Source organism: Ixodes scapularis, unplaced genomic scaffold, assembly GCF_016920785.2.
Source record: "Ixodes scapularis isolate PalLabHiFi unplaced genomic scaffold, ASM1692078v2 PGA_scaffold2__306_contigs__length_199485367, whole genome shotgun sequence".
NCBI classification, from domain to species: Eukaryota; Metazoa; Arthropoda; class Arachnida; order Ixodida; family Ixodidae; genus Ixodes; species Ixodes scapularis.
Window position 1 is genome coordinate 10,907,204 of NW_024609857.1, and position 22,405 is coordinate 10,929,608.

Consider the following 22,405-nt stretch of genomic DNA (forward strand, 5'->3'; position numbering starts at 1 on the left):
CTTCCTTTTATCACATTGGTCATGCACAAACTGTTATTAGACATGTTCGAACATGCTTGGAAAACACTTCAGGCTGGAGTGAATACCGTTTTTTTGCTTGATGTTCGAGCAGTGTGTGACTACGGCTTTATGGTTTCTAGTCGAGACGGCATGGCTAGGATTATAAAATGGGAACGTTATGTGTAACAAGCATGGAAGAATGAAGCCACCGTGTTATGCCGTCAACACCGTCAAAGTTTACGGTGGGACGTCTCTCTTATGTCCGTCCATGAAAGCAGAAGAATACGACCGAAAGGCTCCGAACGTACTAAAACATTATAATGAACGTACTCCACCCCCCATCCCCCTTTCCCTTTAAAAAGGTTTTGCAGATGCCCAAAGTGTTTGTTGCCTCATCGCTGGCGAAAGACGAGCTCCTGAGGCTTGGCTCTCAGGGACAGTCCCAAGACTTCGTCGAAGACAAGTTTGGGACCGTTTGGCGGTGGCTCGACGTTGAAGTGCTGCAGGAGCGTGGTGAAGTAGATGAAGACCTCCAGGTTGGCGATCACCTCTCCCGGACAAGACCGCTTGCCTGCGATCAATCGTAAATACAAGTGCGGGAGATGGACTGGATTTGGATTGAACCTTGTTTTTAGAAAAAAATAAATAATATAAAAAAAGTTTTTTTTTTAAAGATAAGTAATTATGTATCTGTTTCATATTTTTGACGCTGACTCAAATCCTTCTATATGAAAAGAACCTGATCATTTCTTGCTCCACGTTCACACTGGCAGTCGAACCGCGTTCGCAAAGCGGTTGCGAACGCGGTTGCTTAAAGATTCAATGCGCTGTAAACTGAAGGAGAGAAAAGAGCACGTGGTGACGTCAGAACGCCGATCTCTGATTGGAATGATTAGTGGGTAGACCTAAAGCTAGCTAGCTGTCTTTGTCTTCACTGCACTCGTCGAACATGTTCGAATGCGACAGTCAAACGCCAGGCGGCGGCGTTCCGGGTTCTATAAGGCGTTCGACGAGTGCCGTGGAGGCAAAGGCATCTAGTTTCAGTTTTACCCACTCATCCTTCCAATCAGAGCTCGACATTCTGACGTCCGCGTGCTCTTGTCTCCTTCTCTCCCTAACTTTCTTGGCGCATACAATTTCGCGCGCGTTTGATTTTGAAAAAGAGAAGATCCGCTTCGCGCTTGCGATACGAGCGCCAGTGTGCATGCACCTTTAGCGAACGGAATCGTTCTGGTTCCGTAACTTTCGTAGCTTAAAAATTTTACAGAAATAAATGTGAATTTTTGTTTTCTGGATGTGCTTCGCTATGAAGAAAAACAGCCTCGCCCCCCCCCCCCCCCCCCCCCACACACACACACACACGCGAGCACACGCACAAACACAAACACACACACATGCACAAACACACAAACACATTTCCGATCGTCTACAGAGTGGCCAATGGAAGCGGCCAGCCTACTCACCGTACGAGAACGGGATGAAGCAGTCCGGCCTCACTGCCCGGGTGCCACCGTCCACGAGGAATCGCTCCGGCCGGAAGCACTCCGGGTCTCCCCAGAAGTCGGCGTCGTAGAACACGGACCAGAAGGATGCGATCACGATGCTGCCCTCAGGGATCACGAAACGGCCCACGGCAACGTCCTTGCTCGCACTGCACGCAGGAACACGTATACCAACTTGCGAAATCAGAGGCAAGGACAAGGACAAAAACAAGGAAATCGGAGGCAAGGACAAGATAATCAGAGGCAAGGACAATGACAAAGAAATCGGAGGCAAGGACAAGGTTATAAAATATTTAAAATGCTCAATGGGTGACCGATTTTTGCTTTTCAGATTTCAGATAAGCGGAAAACTGAACCCGCCATTTCCCGGGCACTAGTTTTGCAGCAAATCTCTTCCCCGTAAAAAAAAAAAAAAAAAAAAAAAAAGACAGGAAAAAGAGAAGCCATAGTCATTTGTACCATTTATATCACATTATTCCATATGAAGGAACAATATGACCCATTATATGCACTTTTCTTAATCAAGAACGCACAGGTCGATTTGACCTTTGACCATGGTTGTCTACGATGTATTCCCTGACAGATTGCACACAAGTGGCATTGTTTTCTCCAACCTGTCTTTAGTAATTTTCCAAATATTAATATTGCATAAAGTACATGTGGCGCGCACCACCGGAAATATGGTACGTGTTCTATGCTTATAATACGCGTATTATGTAAGACAGATATCGTCCTCACCCACTTAAACACGTAAAGTTTGCCAATAAAAGTACCTAATTCTTTTTTTGTATGGTTATTTTGTATGGCATTACGTGATATGGGTCACAGGGGGCGCAACTTTCTCAGGAAGGTTATTTTATTAACATAGTTATCGCCCGAATAGCACACATACAACGCTCTCCCATACGCAGCCTGAACTAGGCAGACTCAAATTTGGGGGCTTTACGTGCGAAACCAACGAAGGGCACCTGGCACGTCCCAGCGGAGGGCAGGAATTAATTTCAACCGCTCGGGGATCTTTTGACGAGCAACTGAAATCTCGGTTACCCCTTCTCCGCAAAAAGGCTGCGCGGTCTGCGGGCACTACGGCCGGGATTCGAACCCTCAACTAAGCAAACAGACGGAACGGGATCGAAACTTTTCATTTGAGTGACTATCGAGTTTTACAATAACGCACCCGAAAGCTTTGTGTATATGTAAAGAAATACTGTCGTTGCCTTGCTCCTATCCAAAACGCGATATGGATTTGGCGTATGCGGAGTAGCGACGACACTCTTTCCTCAATAAGTAGCTCACTAGCGCATCAGGTTGAGCGGGTTGACGGGCTTGCAGCGCATCACCTCCCACATGAAGGCCTGCGTGTAGGGCATCTTGTTGCGGTCGCTCCAGGCCACCTGGCGGTCGGTGCCGCCGACCACTTCGTCGATCTCCGCCTGGATCTTCTTCTGGCGTTCCGGGTACACGGCGCTCATGAGCAGCAGCCAGTCGATGGCTGCTCGTACCGTCTCGCTGCCAGCGCCGAAGAACGACGCCACGTTGCCCTTCAACAGGTTCCCTGAAAGGGCGCCACATCCCATTCATGAGGGCGCCACTCTTAAGGCCCGTTCACACTCTTGCGACCGAGTACGACTGAGAGAGACGAGATTTCTTACAACTTCTTAAATGTTTCTAGAATGAGGGAACACACTGACATTGTGGCGCCATCTATGCGGTGACCCTAGAACTGCATTTCACAAAAGCGAAGGTTTTGCGGGATTTCCGAGGTCAAATGTGCGTAATACCCATAGAAAGGCTCGTTTATAACATTGACAAAAGTTTTTCGAGCCAAGAAAGAAAGGATAATACGCGAGAAATAAAAAAAAAAATATGCCGGACCGCCGAGTTTACACTGCTTCCCAATAGATGGCGCCAGTGTGTTCTCTGGTTTAAGAAGTTTTAAGGAACCCAGGTTTAAGAGGTCGCAAGCAGTCGCAAGAGTGTGAACGGGCCTTTAGGATCTGTCTTGTATTCCTACGAACAAACGATGGCCATTGACAAGGTGAGGTCTCTATAGTTGGTGACAGGTTAAGATTGAATTGGAAGCTCCTCCCACTCTTTCCAGTTTAGCAGAGCGAACGCTGGAAAGGAGGCGACCTCCTCTCCAGCGTTCGCTCTGCTAAAGTAAAAAGGGTTCGCAGCAGTATCCTTTCCCCTAACTCTTAACCTGTCACCGACTATAGCGCGATCTTCCCAGCTTCGACATTGCTTCTGCGTCTCGTGCATCTCAAGCGCCCGCGAGCAGCCAAAGCACGGCGGAAGGCATGGAGTGTGGGCTGGAGGCCGGAGGTTCGAAAGAAACGCCTTGCCGTTCTCATTCTGTCAGTGACCATGAGAGTAGAAATTCAGAAATTTCTCAGTTTCTACCCACATAGTTTTCGATAGCTCACATGGTCTCTTTTGTAGCACGAACGTTTTGGTGCACAGACGTTTCGGTGCGTGAACATTTCGGTGCACGGACATTTCGGTGAATACACAATCAAAATACGATATTTTTTTTTCCAAAGACTTGTGAACCGCTAAAAAATGTGACCCCACGAAATAGCCGGATAGAAAAATTATCCTGAGGTAATATATTAATTTCAATATTACTTTTATACCAAACTTGGGTTACGGAAATGCACATAAACAAATGAGAAGTTCACAGTTTATTGATTTTTCTGTGGTTGCTGTCTGGTCATTTACATTTTGATGAGTTTCAATACCAGTTGTCTTTCGAAGCTTGCAACTCAGCAAATTACCGTTTTTTACTCACTAATGGCGAATCTTGCGGCGTGTTGACCGGGTCCCCCACAAGGTTATGCGAAACTAGTTTTATATATGGTTTATATAGTGACAGGAGTTTGTGTAAGTTTGGCTAGTGTTGCGTTTTTGAAAATTAACTCTAGAAAACCATATTTTAAATGTGGTTTCATTTAACTACTGGCACCAAATATTTGGCCAGTAACCCTACTTTTTAATTGTACAAACTTGATCATTGCCTTGTTCTACACTCAGCCATGGTTTCAGGTTCGCACTTTTAATGATAATAAAAAATATGTATACGTTTTTGTGCTACTTTGTAGTTCTTAGAGTTATGTGGCCACACCAGAAAAAACAAAAACAGAAAAAAAATGTGAGCCGAGAACGTTGCTTGAAAGTTAAAAGTTGCTCTCAATGGGAAAGTTGCAAGCCGTTAAAACAAAAAAAAAAAGAGTAAAATACAGAGACAGATATAGAAATTTAATTGTAATACTAAAATAAATTCAAGGCACATAATTACGCCGAAATGTCCGTGCACCGAAAAGCCCGTGAACGGAAAAGGCCATACACTGAAATGTCCCAAAAGTCCATGCACCCAAAAAATCACACCGAAACGCCCTGCACCGAAATGTCCTTCGCCGAATCGTCCGAATCCCAGACACTAGATGCCCATTGGGGCTGACTACCTTGCCGTTGACTAAACAAACACTCAACACACTCACTTTCAGTACGCTTTTGCGAGCGTGCGGTTTTATAACTTCGGGACTCTCGTCCATCTCTCGCTTCCGTTATAGATGGAGGTTTTTTTATTGCATTCGAGGCGAATGACGCGTGACTCCGAAGACAACGCGCAGCAAATGTGGTCCGAATCGGGTTGCGCCGTGTCACTCCCACAGTCACCGACAACTTAAAAAAAATGCAGGGCGCGGCCCCCGAATCCCGACCATCTCATCCTTGCTCAGCAGTCAATGAGATTGCGGCATTAAGCGCGAAACACATGTACGACGAAACCGTCCGATCCAACTTCCGACCACGCAATACGACGGCCGAAGGCGTGGGTCTTCAACGTTCTCCGATGCTACGAAAACCCTCGCCCTCCAAGGTCATTCCGGCAGTCCGCACCTCAGATCGGAAGGTTTCGTCGTACATGTGTTTCGCGCTTTAGTCGACGAAAACGCCCAGGAACCAATCCCGAAGCAGGACGTGCAAACGTATACTTCCCCATGCTCTGCGTTTCTCACTACATCTCAGTGACTACAGTTGCCGTCGTGTTTTTACCAATTGTACTCTGAAGGCTATGAATGGCTATAGGGGCTACTCGAATTCGAGACACTATTCGTACATACTTTTTTTTTCATTTAAGGCAAACAATACAGTTGCGCGGTTTTGTTCTCCGCGCAATGTTTTTTTGTTTCACCTTCACGAGTAATCCACACCCTATACGTATCGAGTATGCTCATTAATAAAATAAAACACGCCTAGCGACACCTCATCAAACTTCAGTGGCACGTTGTACGCCATAACTTATCATCTTATTGTTATGAGTACGTTCGACTAGTGAGTTAATCCAGCCTCTGAAAAGGGCTGTAACGAAACGTTTCCCTTTGCATCGCACGTGCAAATTAATCTATAACTTGTCATTGTTCAGTTTAGGAATCGACATAATGAGACTTAGAAATCACTAAATGATTATCCAAACGGCTGCTTATATATCAAAAGTAAAAAAAAAAAATATTAGAAAAGCATGTATCTTTTCATACTATAAGATATATATATATATATATATATATATATATATATATATATATATATATATATATATATATATATATATATATATATATATAACGGGCATGGTGGCGGGAGGCCGAAGGCGTGGGTATAAAACTGAGAAGAAAAAAAACCCTTAGTGAAAAACAGCAACAACGGACGATGTCGTCCGTTGTTGCTGTTTTTCACTAAGGGTTTTTTTTCTTCTCAGTTATATATATATATATATATATATATATATATATATATATATATATATATATATATATATATATATATATATATATATATATATTCATATATATATATTCATATAAAGGCAACGTACTTGTGAATGTTTTCTGGTCGCCTTCCTGATTCCTCATTTCGAAGATAAATCCATCGATGTAGTCCCGTACTACGCCATCTTGGCACCTTTCGTGATGGAAGTCAATCTCTGACCTGCGCAAAAGAAATCCTAGGGTTATGCCAAAATAAACAATACCTGTCATGTCGACAGAAAACGCCCGGGCATAACTTTGCGTGCACGTTTCACTTGCTAATTTCCAATTACTGATTGATAATCTAGATACGTAAGGTGTTGCTTCCAGTTCAGTGTCAACCAATCAACCAGTCAGATATGTTCAATTATTGAGAGGCAAGCAGAGGAACCTCAGAGTATAAGCTATTTTAAACCTACATTCCTTGAGAAATCGCTTACTCTATATTTAAAACACACACATGTTTTTTTATATTAGTGCCTGTGCATTTTAAGAAGTGCTTGAGCGGCAGTAGTGGTTGTATTGGTTTTATTTAAAGGGTCACTAGCAACCCCATCAGTGACATTTTTTTTATTTGCTTATGGGTTTAAGGGAATGGGGGGGGGGGGGGGGGGGTGTAACTATCGAGATTCTTGTATAGCGAAAAAAAGTTTAGGCGTGAAATGTGAATGCGTTGAACTATAAATACTTTAGGATGTAAGTAGGTTAAAAGCTGAATGCGAAATATGGCAAGATGTAAGTACGTTAAGATGTACGAGATATCAGTACGCTGGAATGTAAGTGCGTTAAGATGCAAGTGCGTCAAGATGTAGGTACGTTCAGATGTGAATACGTTAAGATGTGAGTTCCTTATAATATAAGTACGTTCAGGTGTAAGTACGTTAATATTAATGTACGCAGTTTGTGGAGACCCTTTGCCTTGGCCTCCACGGGCCCGATGCCGAAGCCCACATTCCCCGCTGGAGTGAACACTTGTTGACCCGATCATCGTCTCCAGTGCCGAAACCGACATTCTACAGCGCAGAGGACAGCATGCCCCAGTCGCCAACCGTCGAACATCCGTTGAGGTTCGTGTTACAGTACCGAGCCGAGATTTCTCGCCGCACAGGCGCCATGGCGCTCGCCCGCGACTGTGGCCTTAAATGGCCATGAGATCCTCGATCGGAGCTGGAGGGGGCCGGACACCATGGCGTCGGGCTGGTTATTTAAGGAGATAGTAGGTGGGGATCCGGACAGTTTTGACTTAAGAGTCTTCCCTGGGAGCCTTTATGGAGAGCCTCGATTTGACGGTCTCCGGTTAGAGTCTTTGTTAGGGGAGGCCTCACTAAGGGAGCCGAGAAGCTGCTGCAGCACCCGGAGGGAAACAGTATTTGGGGCGACGGCATGTGAGTTGATAAAGTATTTTACTGAACTTGCTGTGGTGTGCCATTTCCTTGGGATTGACTGGAGCTTGACTTCATAGAATCGGGCGTAGTATAATGTGCAAAGGTCCCAGGAGTTCTACTCACTCGACAAAGTCCTCCCTGCGGGCCAGGGCATCTCGGAGCCTCTCGCAGGCGCCGAGTTTCAAGAAGACCATCAGGTTGCGCAGGCAGGGAAAGAAGTTGATGAAGGTGGTCTGGGCGGCTAGAGCCGGGACGATCTCGATCAGTTTGTCCAGGTAGATCCGGTCGGGATCCGAATACTCGAACCTCCGGCCAAACATCAGGGCCGAGATGATGTTGGACGTGCTGGGCGTCAGTAGGGTTGCAGGACACACGGGCTGGTTCTTCTTATCGCGAAACTCCTGGAGCAGATGGCCCACTTCGTCCTGTGCTTTGGAGGCCAGGAGTTCGGACGTGGAGCCAGACGGGTTTGAAAGCCAACCTACACCGTAACCCCCCCTTTCCTTTGCCCAAGTGCGTGAGCGGTTAGAAACAGATGCCAAAGTTTCAGAACTAACATTCTTCTTATTCATAAGTAGGGTTCGGAGTTTTCGGTTTAAACCGATAAAAACCGACAAAAGTACGCCGAATCCAATTTCGGAAATTCGGTTTTAACCGAAAAAGGTCAGTTTTTAGGTTCGGCATTTTCGATCTAAACCGATAAAAACCGATAAACGTCCGTCGAATCCATGTGACAAAATTCAGTTTTAACCGGAAAAGGTCACTTTGACCTTCCGGTCGTACCGCAGAGCCGTGGCGAAAAAGTGGAGACAGTAGGGAATTGTAGTAGTCCGTTTCCGCAGCCCGCTAAGCACCCTGATAGCGCTCCGTAATCTGCCACAAGACCTTGAACTATGCAGAGAAGGCTGGCGACGCGCATGCGCAGCTGCGGCGTTTTCTTCGGGGATACCGCAGAGCCGTGGCGAAAAAGGGAAACGACAGTGTCTATCGAAACGTGTCCGAATGAATGGGATACACGGATGCCATCACGACGTTTTGGTTTAATGTGCCCATCATCGATCGGAACGTGAAGTCCGAAATGCCCCATGACTTCGCTATGTACGAGCGTGTTTTCAAACTGGTTGTAAGGAAGACTGACTTGATGCAAGCTCTGCATGTTTTGTTGTACTTCAAAACGTCGCACTGTGTCTCTTTTGGTGGTCACAATTGGTTGATTGGCTGATTTTGGCTCAGGCAGCGCTTCATCTCCTTCAGCCTGCCAGTGTCCAGTGTTAGCGTTGGGCATTCTCGAAGCTCGGGGTCATATTAGCAGGGAAGAAAGAGTGCGCATCAACAAGGAGAACCTGGAGAAGTACAGGTGTGTGTGTACTAAAATAAGATTACATAATCCTGATGTACAGAGGGTGAAGTTCCACGATTTTGGGCATAAGCTTCATATTTGACTTGTTTGTACTTCTGTGTTTTTTCTTGCTTTTTTTTTACAGTTGCAGACATTTTCCAAATAAAGTGTCCCTTTCTTTTTAATGTATCTGTGCCATTATTCTTTCAGTGATCACAAATATCAGAGCTACAAGGATTATCTGATCCGGTGTCCGTTGGTGTTTATTTTATATTCACCGAAAAAAGTCGATAAACTTTTGTGGGCATAAATATACGCCGAAAAATACCGAAAATTGAATTTTAAAATAAGCACCGAAAAAAGTACGCCGAATTTTGAAAAAATAGAAACCGAAAACGCGAAACCCTATTCATAAGTTAAAGGTGCTTTTTTGATAATATCGATTCCGTCGGCCGTTATTTTCCCATAGAATAATTAAGAAAATCACTTATAGACCAATACGCGGCTTTGACGTCACGCCTCTGCGGTGGCGCTGTTGTCGCCACGGCGCATGCGCAGAAGCTTCCCCTCACGCATATCTGGTTTCTTCACTCGCGCAATGCCCACACCGGGTGTGGGGAAAAGCGGGCTTGTTTGTAAACAGTGTGTAGGTCTATAACGTCAGAATAGTTCTGAAGCCTTGGCATATGGTTCGGACCGCTAGACCTTTGGGCGGGGAATGACGTACACTGATGCGCAGTCAATTTATTCTTATTTTTTTCATTTGCGGTAAAAACAATTTTTTGGTGCGGTATTTTTACAAAGTTTTACAGTTTTTCAGGAAAAAAAAACACCTTAATTTTCACCTTTACCTTGAATGTTGCCTTCCATTTTAAGGACAGACTTTATTTTACCTGAAACACACATGTGACTTCGGTGGCTAACCGCAAGCGTGAAGTACGAGCGAGTTCCAATAAACCATACAACCGGGCCCCATCTTCGCTGATCGTTTTCACGTCTGAATCGTCTTACGAATCTATTTCTCGAGAAATTATAATTTAATTTTTCAGAAGCATGTGCACCCATCGTATACGTAAGATAATTCGAACCTGTAGCGTGGTACACTTTAAACAAATTACAAGCTCGCTGATTTTCCCGTGCTATTGTCCGGGTATCAAACACCAAGTCCTAGTGCTTGGTCTCCCCCCCCCCCCCCCCCCGAATGACGAATAAACAAACGCGCTTTCACACGCACATTAAATATGTAATCAACCATCTTTCACATATTGCTGGCTTGACTCTGTAGGTCAGTACGTATGCCTCACGTGAATATGCCTTTCCATGGCCTGGGTTGCGATGCCCAACTTCTTGAAGAGTCGGAGCGAGAACCTTCGTTGCTCCTTCCACAGTGGTCCATTCAGGACGGCCAAACCTGCGACGTATATAAGGACAGTAAAATTAGCTGAAAACAGGAATGCTATCCGCAGCTCTCAATAATTCGATCAATTTGAAAATGAACAAATATATTCGGCGTTACGTAAAAAGGATTAAAAAGCTATATTCTGAATCTGAAGACGTAAAGGACCTAATGAATATTTAGCACGAAAAAAAAAAAAAGGAACCTGCCGGTAAAAACGACACATACACTAAAATGTGTAGTGTCTCGTATGTGTCGTTTTTACTCGCAGTCTCAAAATTTTTGTCATGCTAAGTTATGTTCGATCGTTTCGCAATAATTCAATACTCAAACGTCTCAAATATATAAAGTCCATTTAATAAATATGTAATATAGTGATACAGCGAAACCCGTTTAGAACGAACCCGCGTACAGCGAATTATTGACGATATCGAACTCACGAAAAATTTAAATAAAAACGCATGTAAAAAGTATGTTTTATAACGAACAACACATTGGTTATATCGAACTTTTCACCCCCGGGAAGGCTTCCAAAAACGCGAAAACAATCGTCTTCTAGCCTGTCCCGTCCCCCAAAAAAGAAGTAGGAAAAAACGAAAATTCCAAAAGCTCGAGTTGCGAACAAAATTGAGCGAAGAGAAGTGACTCAGAAGAGGAAAAGGCTAAAAAAAAATTTAAAAAATACAGTTTGCACGCACGCACAGAAAGAAAAAAAACTTTCCATCCCAAAGCGTTTGACCACGAAGAGAAGCGACTAAAAAAAAAAAATAAAATAAAAAACAAAACTGCGCGGCATGCAAAAAAAAAAAAAAAAAAACTTTTTAGCACGTTGTTAGAAGGCGGAATGAAGAGATGAGAAAAAAAAGAGTAGCTCTCGCCTTACAACGAACTCATCGTAAAAATTCGTTGTAAATGTTTTTTTTTTTTTTTTTGCTATATCGAACTATTTGCCATATCGAACTGATCGTAGCGCTTCCTGCTGTTCGTTATAAAAGGTTTTGACGTAGATATATAGTGTTACCCTGAGATGGATCTGAAGGAAGAAGAATGAACGAAGTCAATACTATTAAGAAATCAAATTATGGCTGAAAGCTTTCGTTTAATTCTATATTCTTACCAGTCAAAAATGTCTCGCTCCTGCGGTATCAAAGAGTATTGTCGTTTTGAGGTCTAGGTACAAAAAAAGATCACTTTTGAAATGTATATTTTAAATAGGAAAAAATGACTACATTTATTATACTTATTTCTTCGCTTTTCACAGTACTTCAACACTGCCTTTAAAACCATCTTGATGTTCAAAGTCATCCCAGAGACTTCAAAGTTTTATATCGAATAAACAAAAAAAATCCTGAAGTACATAAATCAGCTGAACTGAACCTCGCAACGCTCACTCGCAGACACTCATTCGATACAATATCATTCCTTTTTAACTATATCAGTCAAAGGCAAATAGTTCAATCACTTTGCAGTAAACATTGAAAGACTGAAACATTAAAATCGTTTAATAAACAAAAGAACAACGTTGCCGCAAGATGCGCAGGTTTTGTGTGCAGGTGGAAGAGATTCGAAGCACTATCCCCATCATCTCTCTCGCGATCAACGCAATCATTTAAACACGATGCCTGATCGCTTCCTCCCTTCACCCCCCTGTCTATCGTACCTCAAGCTGATTGAATTCCTACCCTGGGACTCTTTGTGAACCATGAAAGGGAACTCGACCGGCCTGTTGAGTAGACTGTCCTGGCTCAAGGCTTCCTTGATGCAGGTGAAGTCGCACAGGAACACCACGTATCGGCTGCCCAACGTGACCCTGCAAGATTTGCCGAAACAATGTACAGCGTCTTTCCCCCACAAAATGTACAACGATTTTTTTATCAAAAAATAACTTCACAAAAAGAAAAAATGAACTCTTGCAAAGTTTTTTCACCGAAAAATTAAACGACGCATCGCTGTACCGTCCAAATGTTGCGCTAGCGGTTCGAACCGAATGCCAAATTTTCAGAACTAACCTTTATTATATTCAAAAGTTATAAGGGATTTCCTGAAAAGTTGGTTTGGGAAATGAAGCCTGTACTTATAATTTTTGAATAAGATGATGATTAGTTTTGAAACCCTGGCATCTGATTCGGACATCTAGAGCTACACTTGGGCGATTCGACAACGCGCAATCTATCTTAAAAAAAAGAAGAATTATTTTTTTTTTCAGGGAAGGTGGAGGCTACTTTTTTTTACCATAAGACCAGAGATGGCAAAAGTACTTTCAAGAAGTAATTAAATAACGTAACTATTTACTTTTTTAAAACAGAGAAGATATAATTAAGTGAAATTGCAAATTACCCTAGACAAAATGTAATGACATTACATTACAATTACTTTACAAAAGTGATAAAATTACTTTGACATTACTTTTCAATACCTTGAGGCAGTAATTCGTGCTAATGTTATTCATAGTATATATACCCGAACTCCGATTTTTTTGTTTACACCGTAGCGTGCCTCATGTGCCTCAACGTGAACCCTACTGAACAGTCGTTCCGCTGGCACACACGACGGAAGTGTTAAACAGGATGAATAACTTCTTCTTTAGATGTGACTCAAAGACAGGCGACTCGTCGGTTTCGCTGCTCATTAAACGGTGAAGGTCTTTAGCTAAAGGAAATGGTAATACGATTCTGTCTTTCTAATTTTGACGAAGTTATATTCCGTGTCAGTAGCTTATGCCTGGCCATGGAAGCACGTTTTTATGAAAAGTCGTCATGTGAAAGGTTTCCTTTCCGACTCGGACGTAGTCTAATCCTTTGCTCCCAAGTGCACTACCCTAGGAAAAAAGCAATTTGTATGAGAAATTTCTTGTGTCTAATAAACACATATGAGTCATAAAAGATATATAAGAACATATAAGAACCAAAAAGATTCATATAAGAACTATATAAGAACTTATAAGATATATAAGAACTATATAAGAACCATATAAGATATATCATAACATATAAGAACATATATAAGACTAGGTTGCTTACGTATTTTACTGAACGTTTACAACTACTCATTTGCTTTGCTGACTTCTTCTTTCATCCACTCATGACTTGCCCCTCAAACGTTGGCCGGCAGCAGGGATGGGCAAAATACATGCAAATATGTATCGAAATACAAATACAAAATACTTCGTCAAAAATGTATTTAATTACAAATCTAATTACGTTTCCAAAAAAGCATTTAAGTACAAGATACAAATACAACCAAATGTATTTGGTCTCCTCCAAATACTTTTCCAAATACATTCCTCAAAATTTGCGTCAGCGACTTCAGGTCACCTCCAACGGGTTTCTGGGTTTCTCATTTTAATTTTGCATCGCACACTCGGGAGTGAGTATGCGAGGCTCTAGGAACGCAATAGAAATATAATCACAAAAAAAGAATGTAATCAGCTTGGACGTAGTAGGTGAAAAGAGTACAGAACTTCAAGCAGCTTTTTTTTGTCGATTATATCTTGGTATAGACCAACAAAGAACCGAGACGACCAAGACGCGCAGCATTAGTTAGATAATTTTCTTTTGTTGCAACTCGCACCAGTTACGAACCTGGACGACCCGCGCATTTAGAATGTTCCAGCATCACAAGTTGTCACAGGCACTTATTTAGCCAGTCTGCCTGTGAACGTCGATTTTGTCACTATTCTTGCCCTGGACTAGCACCGTAATCACAAAGTCACTAAACGCCTGTGCTTGATTCAGAGACACTGCATTCGGTGCAGAACGTAGTTTTCTTCCTGCTCTGGACAGTGACAATAAATTTGAGGGATGTATTTTCGCCCACAAAATTGTATTTAATTACAATTGTATTTGAAATACCCAAGTTTTAGTATTTAAATACACACGTCAAATACATTACCCAATTTGTAATTAAATACAAATGCAAAATACACAAAGTATTTGAAATGCGTATTTCAAATACTTGTATTTGAAATACTGCCCATCCCTGGCCGGCAGTATCTTTAAAGTAAATAAAATAATATAAGAAACTTTTAAGAAACTTCTTACAAGTTTCTTATATGGTTCTTGCATGTTCTGATATATCTTATTTGGTTCTTATATGCTTCTTATATGGTTATTATATGATATTATATATCTTGTATGATTCATATGTATTTATTGGACACAAACAGTTCTCATACAAATCAAATTTTTCAATAGGGTAGTTGCGTACCCGCGCTTTCCTCCCGAAGAGTATTGTTCTAACACGCCTGAAGAGGCCTAGTTATGGCGCGTTGTCACACAAAGGATCTGGGTGTTTGCTGGGTCACGGCTGATTGATTCCGAGAGGCCCTGGCTGGTCAGATGCGACGCCAGTTGAGGAAAAGGATGGCCCGCGAGCTTCGTACTTTCCCAACAACCGGGTAACGAATCTGATGGATGCTTATTATCGGCGAAACTCCCCAAGGAAAGACAGAGAGGCGTACCGCGAGCGGCACCTGCTTTACTCGCTTCCCGTATTTGCCGACTAAAACCGTCTTTACTTGCCAAGGCTACGCGCCGAACGTTCCGAGGCCTTGACAAGGCATTTGGAATTAACTATACAGGGTGTTTCAGAGAACGCAGGCCAAATCGCTCCTGCAAAAACTACTTTTCACAACGAAAAGAGGCTTTTGGCGTTTTGGTCCTGCGCCAGGGGCCCATTTAAGAAAATTATCGAAGTCCCGGATAATTAACTTGTTAATTATTTTTGCGTAATTAACTTTTTTAATATTGTGTTTAAGGGCGTGGTTTAAATTACAAAATTGCTCAGCATCAGCGAAAACTACTAAATGAATAAATTGCAGAACGATAGAAGGCACGCGAAGCATTTTACGGCTTTCTGAAAAACCGCACAAATTCGACGGGTGTTTACGTTTCGGTTTGTTATCGGAGCGCATCTCCGCCCCGACGGCACCGCGCCCCGCGAAGAGATAGTGCAACCAACCTCTGCTGCGCTGTCATCGCGCGACGCAGCAGAGTCTGGTTGCACTATCGCTCCACGGGGCGCGGTGCTGCCGGGGCCGAGATGCGCTCCGATAACAAATCGAAACTTCAAAACCCGTCGAATTTGTGCGGTTTTTCAGAAAGCCGTAAAATGCTTCACGTGCCTTCTGTCGGTTCAGTGCTTTTCGATGATGCTGAGGAATTTTCTAATTTGAGCCATGCCCTTAAACACAATATTAAAAAAGTTAATTAGGCAAAAATAATTAACAAGTTAATTATCCCGGACTTTAATCATTTTCTTAAATGGGCCCCTGGCCCAGGACCACAACGCCACAAGCCTTTTTACGTTGCGATGAGTAGTTTTCGCAGGAGCGATTTCGCCTGCGTTCTCTGAAACACCCTGTATATTACAGTCGCTTGTTGTTTTCGGTGGTCGAAACTTGCGGTTTAACCTAGCTTGGCGAAAGAGCAAGAGGGCTGGGGATCTGCGTGTCCTGTCCTCTCAGGTTTTAAAAGGTGTCGACCTCACTGGTGATGTGCCCATCGCATAGGCTGTTCACCCCTAAGCTGACAGTGCGGTGGGAGCTACGTGCTCGTTGAACCACTCGAACGTCTATCTTTTGCCCCGTTACCACACTCTCGTTCATACCCACGCGTAGGTAAGGGGTCAGGTGATGAAAGGAAGGTTATTGATCGGTTCCGATGAGCTCGTAGCTCCTGCCGCGCTGTCAGCTTAGGGCTGAACGAAGAAAAGTACCCTCATGATGGCGTCGGTTCTGATGACGTGGCTCCTTGAATCTATCTTATCCGGAGTTCGTCAGCGGTGGCCTTCCGGTGGTGTCTCCACACGAAAGCTGTTTTCCATCACCTTCGCCTTTCGAGCCTGCCTTTGTGCGTCCGTTGTGTTCCTCGTACGAGGCTTTGCGCTCAGATGGCGGTTGTTTATTAAGGCGAAAGCCTTATATGTCTCATCGTTCAGTCGACCTTCAAAGTCCAGGAGCGAAAACACGTCGGCGACATGAAAGGTACCTAAAGTCCGTGGTCAGGAAGCGCGCTGTCTTCGGAGGTTCGCTATCACGTTTACATCGGCGCTTGGGCTTTCACCTTCAAGCCGTCTTAGGGATGACATAAGATACCCTGTGAATTTTTTACTCTAATGTCTTTTTGACGATTTTAATCATGCAAAATAAAATTTATTTTTTCTTTCTCTAAACTCGCAGACGAACCCTCTTATAAGAAATTTAAAAAGTAATGAGTAACTTTCTCGAAATTACTGCCTCAAATTAATTTATTATATTACTAAATTATCAGCCTAGAAAAGTAATTACATTACTCATTCCCACAAAAATTAATTTAATTTCTGTAATTTCATTACAGTAATGCCTTTACTGCCATCTCTGCAGAAAACATATCTCGCGAATATACGAAAAAAAAATCACCGAGCAATTATTAACAGTATGAAGCGGTTAATTGTTTTGCCACGAAGGCAACGACAAGAGAAAGCGCCTTTTTACAATGTTATCTTATCGTGCGCATTTTGGTTACAAGTATCTGTACCAACACAGCCAGTCTCCGGCGCTATTGGAGGAAAGACCGCCTGCTGTAAGCACCACCAGGGTTGAGCAGAAATACACTAAAATGTATTTGGAAATACAAACACAGGGATACATTAAAATATTATCTAAAATACTGATACTAAAATGTACCTGTAAAAATGTATCGCGATATGTATCCGAAATACATCTTAAATAAAGGCAAAAAGTATTTGGAAATACAAATACAGGAATACATTTTAGGAAGGGCAGAAATACAAATACAGAAATATTTATACTGCTATACATTTTTCAAATTTGTTTGAGACGCCAACTAAGATGAAGCTTGAAGTTTGAAGTGGAAGTTTTTCATCCCGAAATTACTTTCCCATAGGCTTGGCACTTTGCCTTGAATGTAGTGGTTTTGGACGGCGAGGAGTCTTTAATGGGCTCAAAAAAACGTTCCATCAAAGACTGACTGCGGTCCCTTCCCTGGAATCCTGTTTGTCTGACGAGGGATGCGAAAAGATTTCGACCTCTAAATAAACTCGATGTCACCCAAAATCCCATCAAAACGTCACAACGCCCCCAATAAGGATGCCCCTGTCAACATTGATCCCATGACGTCACGGTGGAATGAACTGGTATTCTTTATCTGTAGTTGTGGCCTTGAACCAGGCACGTGGCCAGGAGGGAAGGAGGGGGCGGGCATGGGGCCCGGCCCTTCTCCTCGTTCCCGAAATCTTCCATTTTACTGGAGCCTCCTCTCCTCCCTCCCCCTCATACAGCATTTGTTCATGGACTCCTTCGAGATGAAATGGGGAAGGGGGTTCTTCTTTGTCGTGCCTAGATGAGGTTAATCCAAAGCACAGTCATCTATGCCGCGGCAAACCCTGGCCGCAACAATCCGTACACAGGAAACCAGGTACTCTCGACAGCTCGACTGTCAAAACGTCGCCGAGGGCATTGACATTCTAATGCTTTTGTATCTTCTAAAGAGTGTAATACTCAGGCTCACTTTGTAGTGTGAAAATATCTTAGTTTGCATTTCACTTCGTGCAAGCGTAACCCGCCGAAGGCCTTACCAGCTGTTTGAGGCACAATAAAACATAGATCGTGCAATTCTTAATTTTTTTTAGATGTTTAGGGGTAAAAAGAAAGTGTGCAACATTGGTGCAACGTAAACGAGTGACGCACGGGCGGACAGAACGACATTTTTTACGTAAAAAAACAACTCAATAATTTTAGCTTTTTCGGAAACATTTTTGATTACTTGTAATGACAGAAAAAATGAAAGCCCCTTTGAACTCACTGTAACATCGAATTAGAGCGCAGCTCTTGTGGAGGAGGAGGAGAAAAGGGTACTAAGGAGAGCGCATACCCCTCCTGCATCCGTTTCACCTCCTCATCCTGCTTGCTACTCCTCCCTCCGAGTGGCGTCGGCGTCGCCGTCGCCGCCAGCATAACTGTGAGGTCAGGTGACCTCACGGGGGTCACGTGATGTCACCGATGGTCACATAACGTCACCGGGGTCACGTGACTTCAGGGGGTCACGTGACCTCCCCGCGGTCACGTGACCTCACGGGAGTCACGTGACGTCACCGGGGTCACGTGACCTCAACGGGGTCACGTGACGTCACGGTGGTCACGTGACCTCCCGGGGTTCACGTGAGCTCACGGGAGTCACGTGACGTCACGGGGGTAATGTGACCTCACGGGGGTGATCACGTGACCTCACGGGTGTCACGTGACCTCACGGAGTCATGTGACGTCTCCGGGGTCACGTGACCTCAGGGGGTCATCGACATCGTCATCGTCAACCGGTGGTTACGCCGACGGCGACGGCGACGGCGACGGCGACGGCGACGGCGACGCCGCTCAAGCCGGAAACGGGCGTCTAAGAGCTGCGCTCTAAAAGGTAATTGAACTACAGCGGACGTCATCGCTGAAAAAAAACTGTTACATTAAAATGAGATTGATAACGTGTAATCAGTTACTCGTAATTGTTACGCAAAAGTCTGCGTTTGTATGATGTATGAGCTCACGGCTTAAAGCGGTACTGCGACAATTTTCTGAGCTGCCGCAACGAACTATATTTCGTGCAACCCCGGTCTGTACCCTTTAAAGTATGATATTTAACATCGCGAAATTCAGAATAGTTGTGGTGAAATATACCCGCGCTTCTTAGTGCCGTGACGTCAGTGGCAGGCAGGCTCGCCAGTCAAGCAGGCAATCTATAAAACTTGACTATGCCGAGCATTTATTTTGTGTTGCTCCGCAGGCGCTAGAGCGAACTTCCAAATCATTAATTTTACACCACTAAACTGCTTGCCATTTAGTCGGGGACAGATCCTACCGTTCAAAAAGTGGACCCCTGCTTGACGCTGGCGTCAATCCTTCGTTGTTGCCAGTAAAGAATTTCAGTATGAAAAACACGATGAGGACTAATGTTGTAAATTCTATATTTTCGCGAAAAAAAAATGAAAGTTGTTTACAACTAACTCCCTGTAACGCCGAATTAGAGCGCAGCTCTTGAGGAGGAGGAGGGAAGGGTACTGAGGGGAACAGTACTGAGGGGTCCCGTGACCTGGGGGTAGCGTGGTCTTGGGGGGAGGGGTCACGTGGCCTGGGCGGGGTGTCAGGTGACCCTGGGGGGGGGGGGGTCACGTGGTCTCGGGGGAGGGGGAGTCACGTGACCCCCGGGGGGGGGGGGGGGGCTCGCGCGGTGCATTATGGGAAATTTACCCATAATGCACCGCGCGGTTACGCCGACGGCGACGAAGACGGCGACGCCGCTCAAGCCGGAAACGGGCGCATAAGAGCTGCGTTATAAAAACATTATTTTAGCCTAATATTTGGGATACTATTCCAACGATATATATTGGCGTCTTTAGGAAATTTCCAGAGAAATCGGGGACCATGGAGAAAACGCCGGAGTTCCCCATTTTAGTATTAATGCAATATACCAACTGCCATCATTCATTTCTGCGGTACCTCAGGTAAGCTTCGTCAACATATTGTCGCAGGCGCGTCTATACAGCTTTCCAATGATTCTGAATTCACAACCCAGAGTGTGATTTTCACAGCTCAGCACGCACGATTTCATGGCTTCGGAAATCATGCAAAACACGCATGATATGTCTGAACGCTGAAAATGGCACCTGGAATGGTCAAAATCTTTGGACGGCGCATTCATTCAGCGTGGCACTCACCCAAACACGGGCCCGTACTTGTCCTTGAGCGCTTCCACTCCGCGATGGCCGTTCTTGGGCATGAACGGCAGGTAACCGACGAAGGGGAGGCCGTAAGGTCCCGGCGGCAGACCCTTCTTGAGGTTCCTCTTCAGCTGTTCCCAGAAGTACTGGACAAGAAGGACCCCGAGTCCCGCGACGCATCCCGCAGCCAGACACTTCCAGACGATGTCCATCATGACTCGCTTTCACTCTTCAGTGAGACCCCCAGGACCGTGGTGCGTCTGACTCCCTGCAGCTGTGTCAGTGGACGACCAAGATTATATCGGGCCAGCGACTGCGAAGCAGGAAAATAAGCGCGTCGTATACTGCGCAACGGAGGGCTCACCTCGAGATGATTGGACTTCGCCAATAGGAGCAAATGACCCTGCTTTCCCAAGCGCAGTGACAGCCTTCTCGATAAAGTGCTTCTGACGAAGTTTGCATGATAGAAGTGGACAATCGTATCTACAAAGCACATTGGTTTTACCTAAAGAAGGGCAAAAAGTACAAGGACGAGGAAGTAAACAGACAAGAGCGCACTCTCAACTGGTTTCTATCTGTGAAAACAATCATATATATAGCTTCGAACTAACACATACTCCCTCCTAACTTTTGTTTAACCCCCGTAACCTGCCGTTACGGGAGTTAAACAGAACTTTGAAGAGAGTATGTGTCAGTTCGAAGCTATATGTATTTGATCGTTTTCACAAATAAAAACGTTGCGAGTGCGCTCTCGTCTGTTTACTTCCTCGTCCTTGTATTTTTCGTGCTTCTTTTGGGTGATCACGAACCAACTGGCCCAAATTGCTGCCTTATTGGTTTTACGTTTGTTTTTTGCGTCACTGTGCCGTGCAATTCTACATAAGTGTGCCTCGATTTTTTTTTGCGTAACCATTACTGTTTTCTTTTTTTTTTTTTTACGACAAGCTATTGAAAGGCTGTAGATTTTCCTGTTTTCACCGGAGCACACCGGCAAGCATTCGTCATTGTCAAAAGAATAAAAATGCCTAAAACTGAAAAACACCGATAAACAGCCAGTGTCGTTAAAAATACAAACTCAATAAAAAAAACAAGCAGCACCGATTTTTAGATATTTTTGCTCAAGTTAGAATTTTTATGTCAAAACTCTCGTCATCTTGAACTTGAACTCATAGTTTTTATCTGATATTCTCACCAATAATAAACCGCTTGAGCCTCCGTTTGAAAAAGACCACCAGAATACACCGATGCATGAAATATAAACACCAGAAACATCTGCCGATTTCTTTGATGTATAATCACCCGTGGAAAATGTATGGCGCACAGCAATAATAATAATAATAATAATAATAATAATAATAATAATAATAATATTCAATCAGTCTTTATTGTACAGTGCACAGGAACAACCCTGAAGTCTTAATGCTGGTACACTGGTGGATAAAAAAAACAAAACATTGTTCACATCTCCGCAGAAAAGAAGATACATTTTTAAGCACAGTGCTAGACCGTAAAGGGGTAATTAGTAGAATAATATTAAAACGAGGCAGTCGCAGTAGACACGGAACATGAGACCGACGAGTGCACCACCTGAAAGCACGCATGGAGATGGCGATATTCAGTCATAAAAGAGCCATTCAGCAATGCTCATCCTGCACGGGGAAGTTTTTAATAGAAAAAACGAACGTGCTGTAGTATAAATGGAAAATATCAAGTTTTTCAGAGTTATGATTCAAACGCTGTGCCATTCTAACAAATTGGGTTTACCGGACTGAACGTTCCAGAAACATAAAAGATAACAGAAGATGAGTAGGCACACGTGGGACCCTAACGCACAGCTCAGATAACAGGCTTGGAGAATTGATGAGTCCATGCAGCGTTTTAAACAAAAATAGTAAGTCCGCGTTCTCCCGACGACGGTGCAGGCTAAGCAAACCAACACGCTCTAACGCAGACTCGTATGTTAAACAGTGAACATCCTCCTTTATGTAGCGATGTTTAAAGAGAGAAACAAACTTGTTTACAGTATGGGCTAGGTTCCCTAGGATCGTGTCCGGTATGTCGACACAAACCTACCTGGAGAGCTACCGCCATCTATAGGCGACGGCGGCAAGCACACAACCAGTATGGTTTCTGCCGTCGCTCGTAGATGGCGGCAACTTTTTCAGCTATCATAGAGGAACTGATAGTTGGGCGCGTTGGTGGGAATTGTTCGTAGGAAACAGGGCGAAAAACAAAATACGACGACGAAGGACACGTAACGAGCAACGCTG

The 22,405-nt window shown here is 43.9% G+C and overlaps 1 protein-coding gene across 1 annotated transcript; it reads right to left on the bottom strand.

Moving 5' to 3' along the window:
- Positions 1 to 347: 347 nt before the first annotated feature.
- LOC8031257 (cytochrome P450 2J6-like) lies at positions 348 to 20,427 on the bottom strand. Its single transcript, XM_029995725.3, has 8 exons — positions 20,133 to 20,427; positions 12,113 to 12,240; positions 10,339 to 10,445; positions 7,819 to 8,120; positions 6,379 to 6,491; positions 2,799 to 3,057; positions 1,464 to 1,651; positions 348 to 571 (listed from the first exon to the last, which is right to left on the bottom strand). Exons 1-8 carry the CDS (start codon positions 20,348 to 20,350, stop codon positions 393 to 395), a joined length of 1,494 nt encoding a protein of 497 aa, XP_029851585.2. The 5' UTR covers positions 20,351 to 20,427; the 3' UTR covers positions 348 to 392.
- Between the last annotated feature and the right edge of the window lie 1,978 nt (positions 20,428 to 22,405).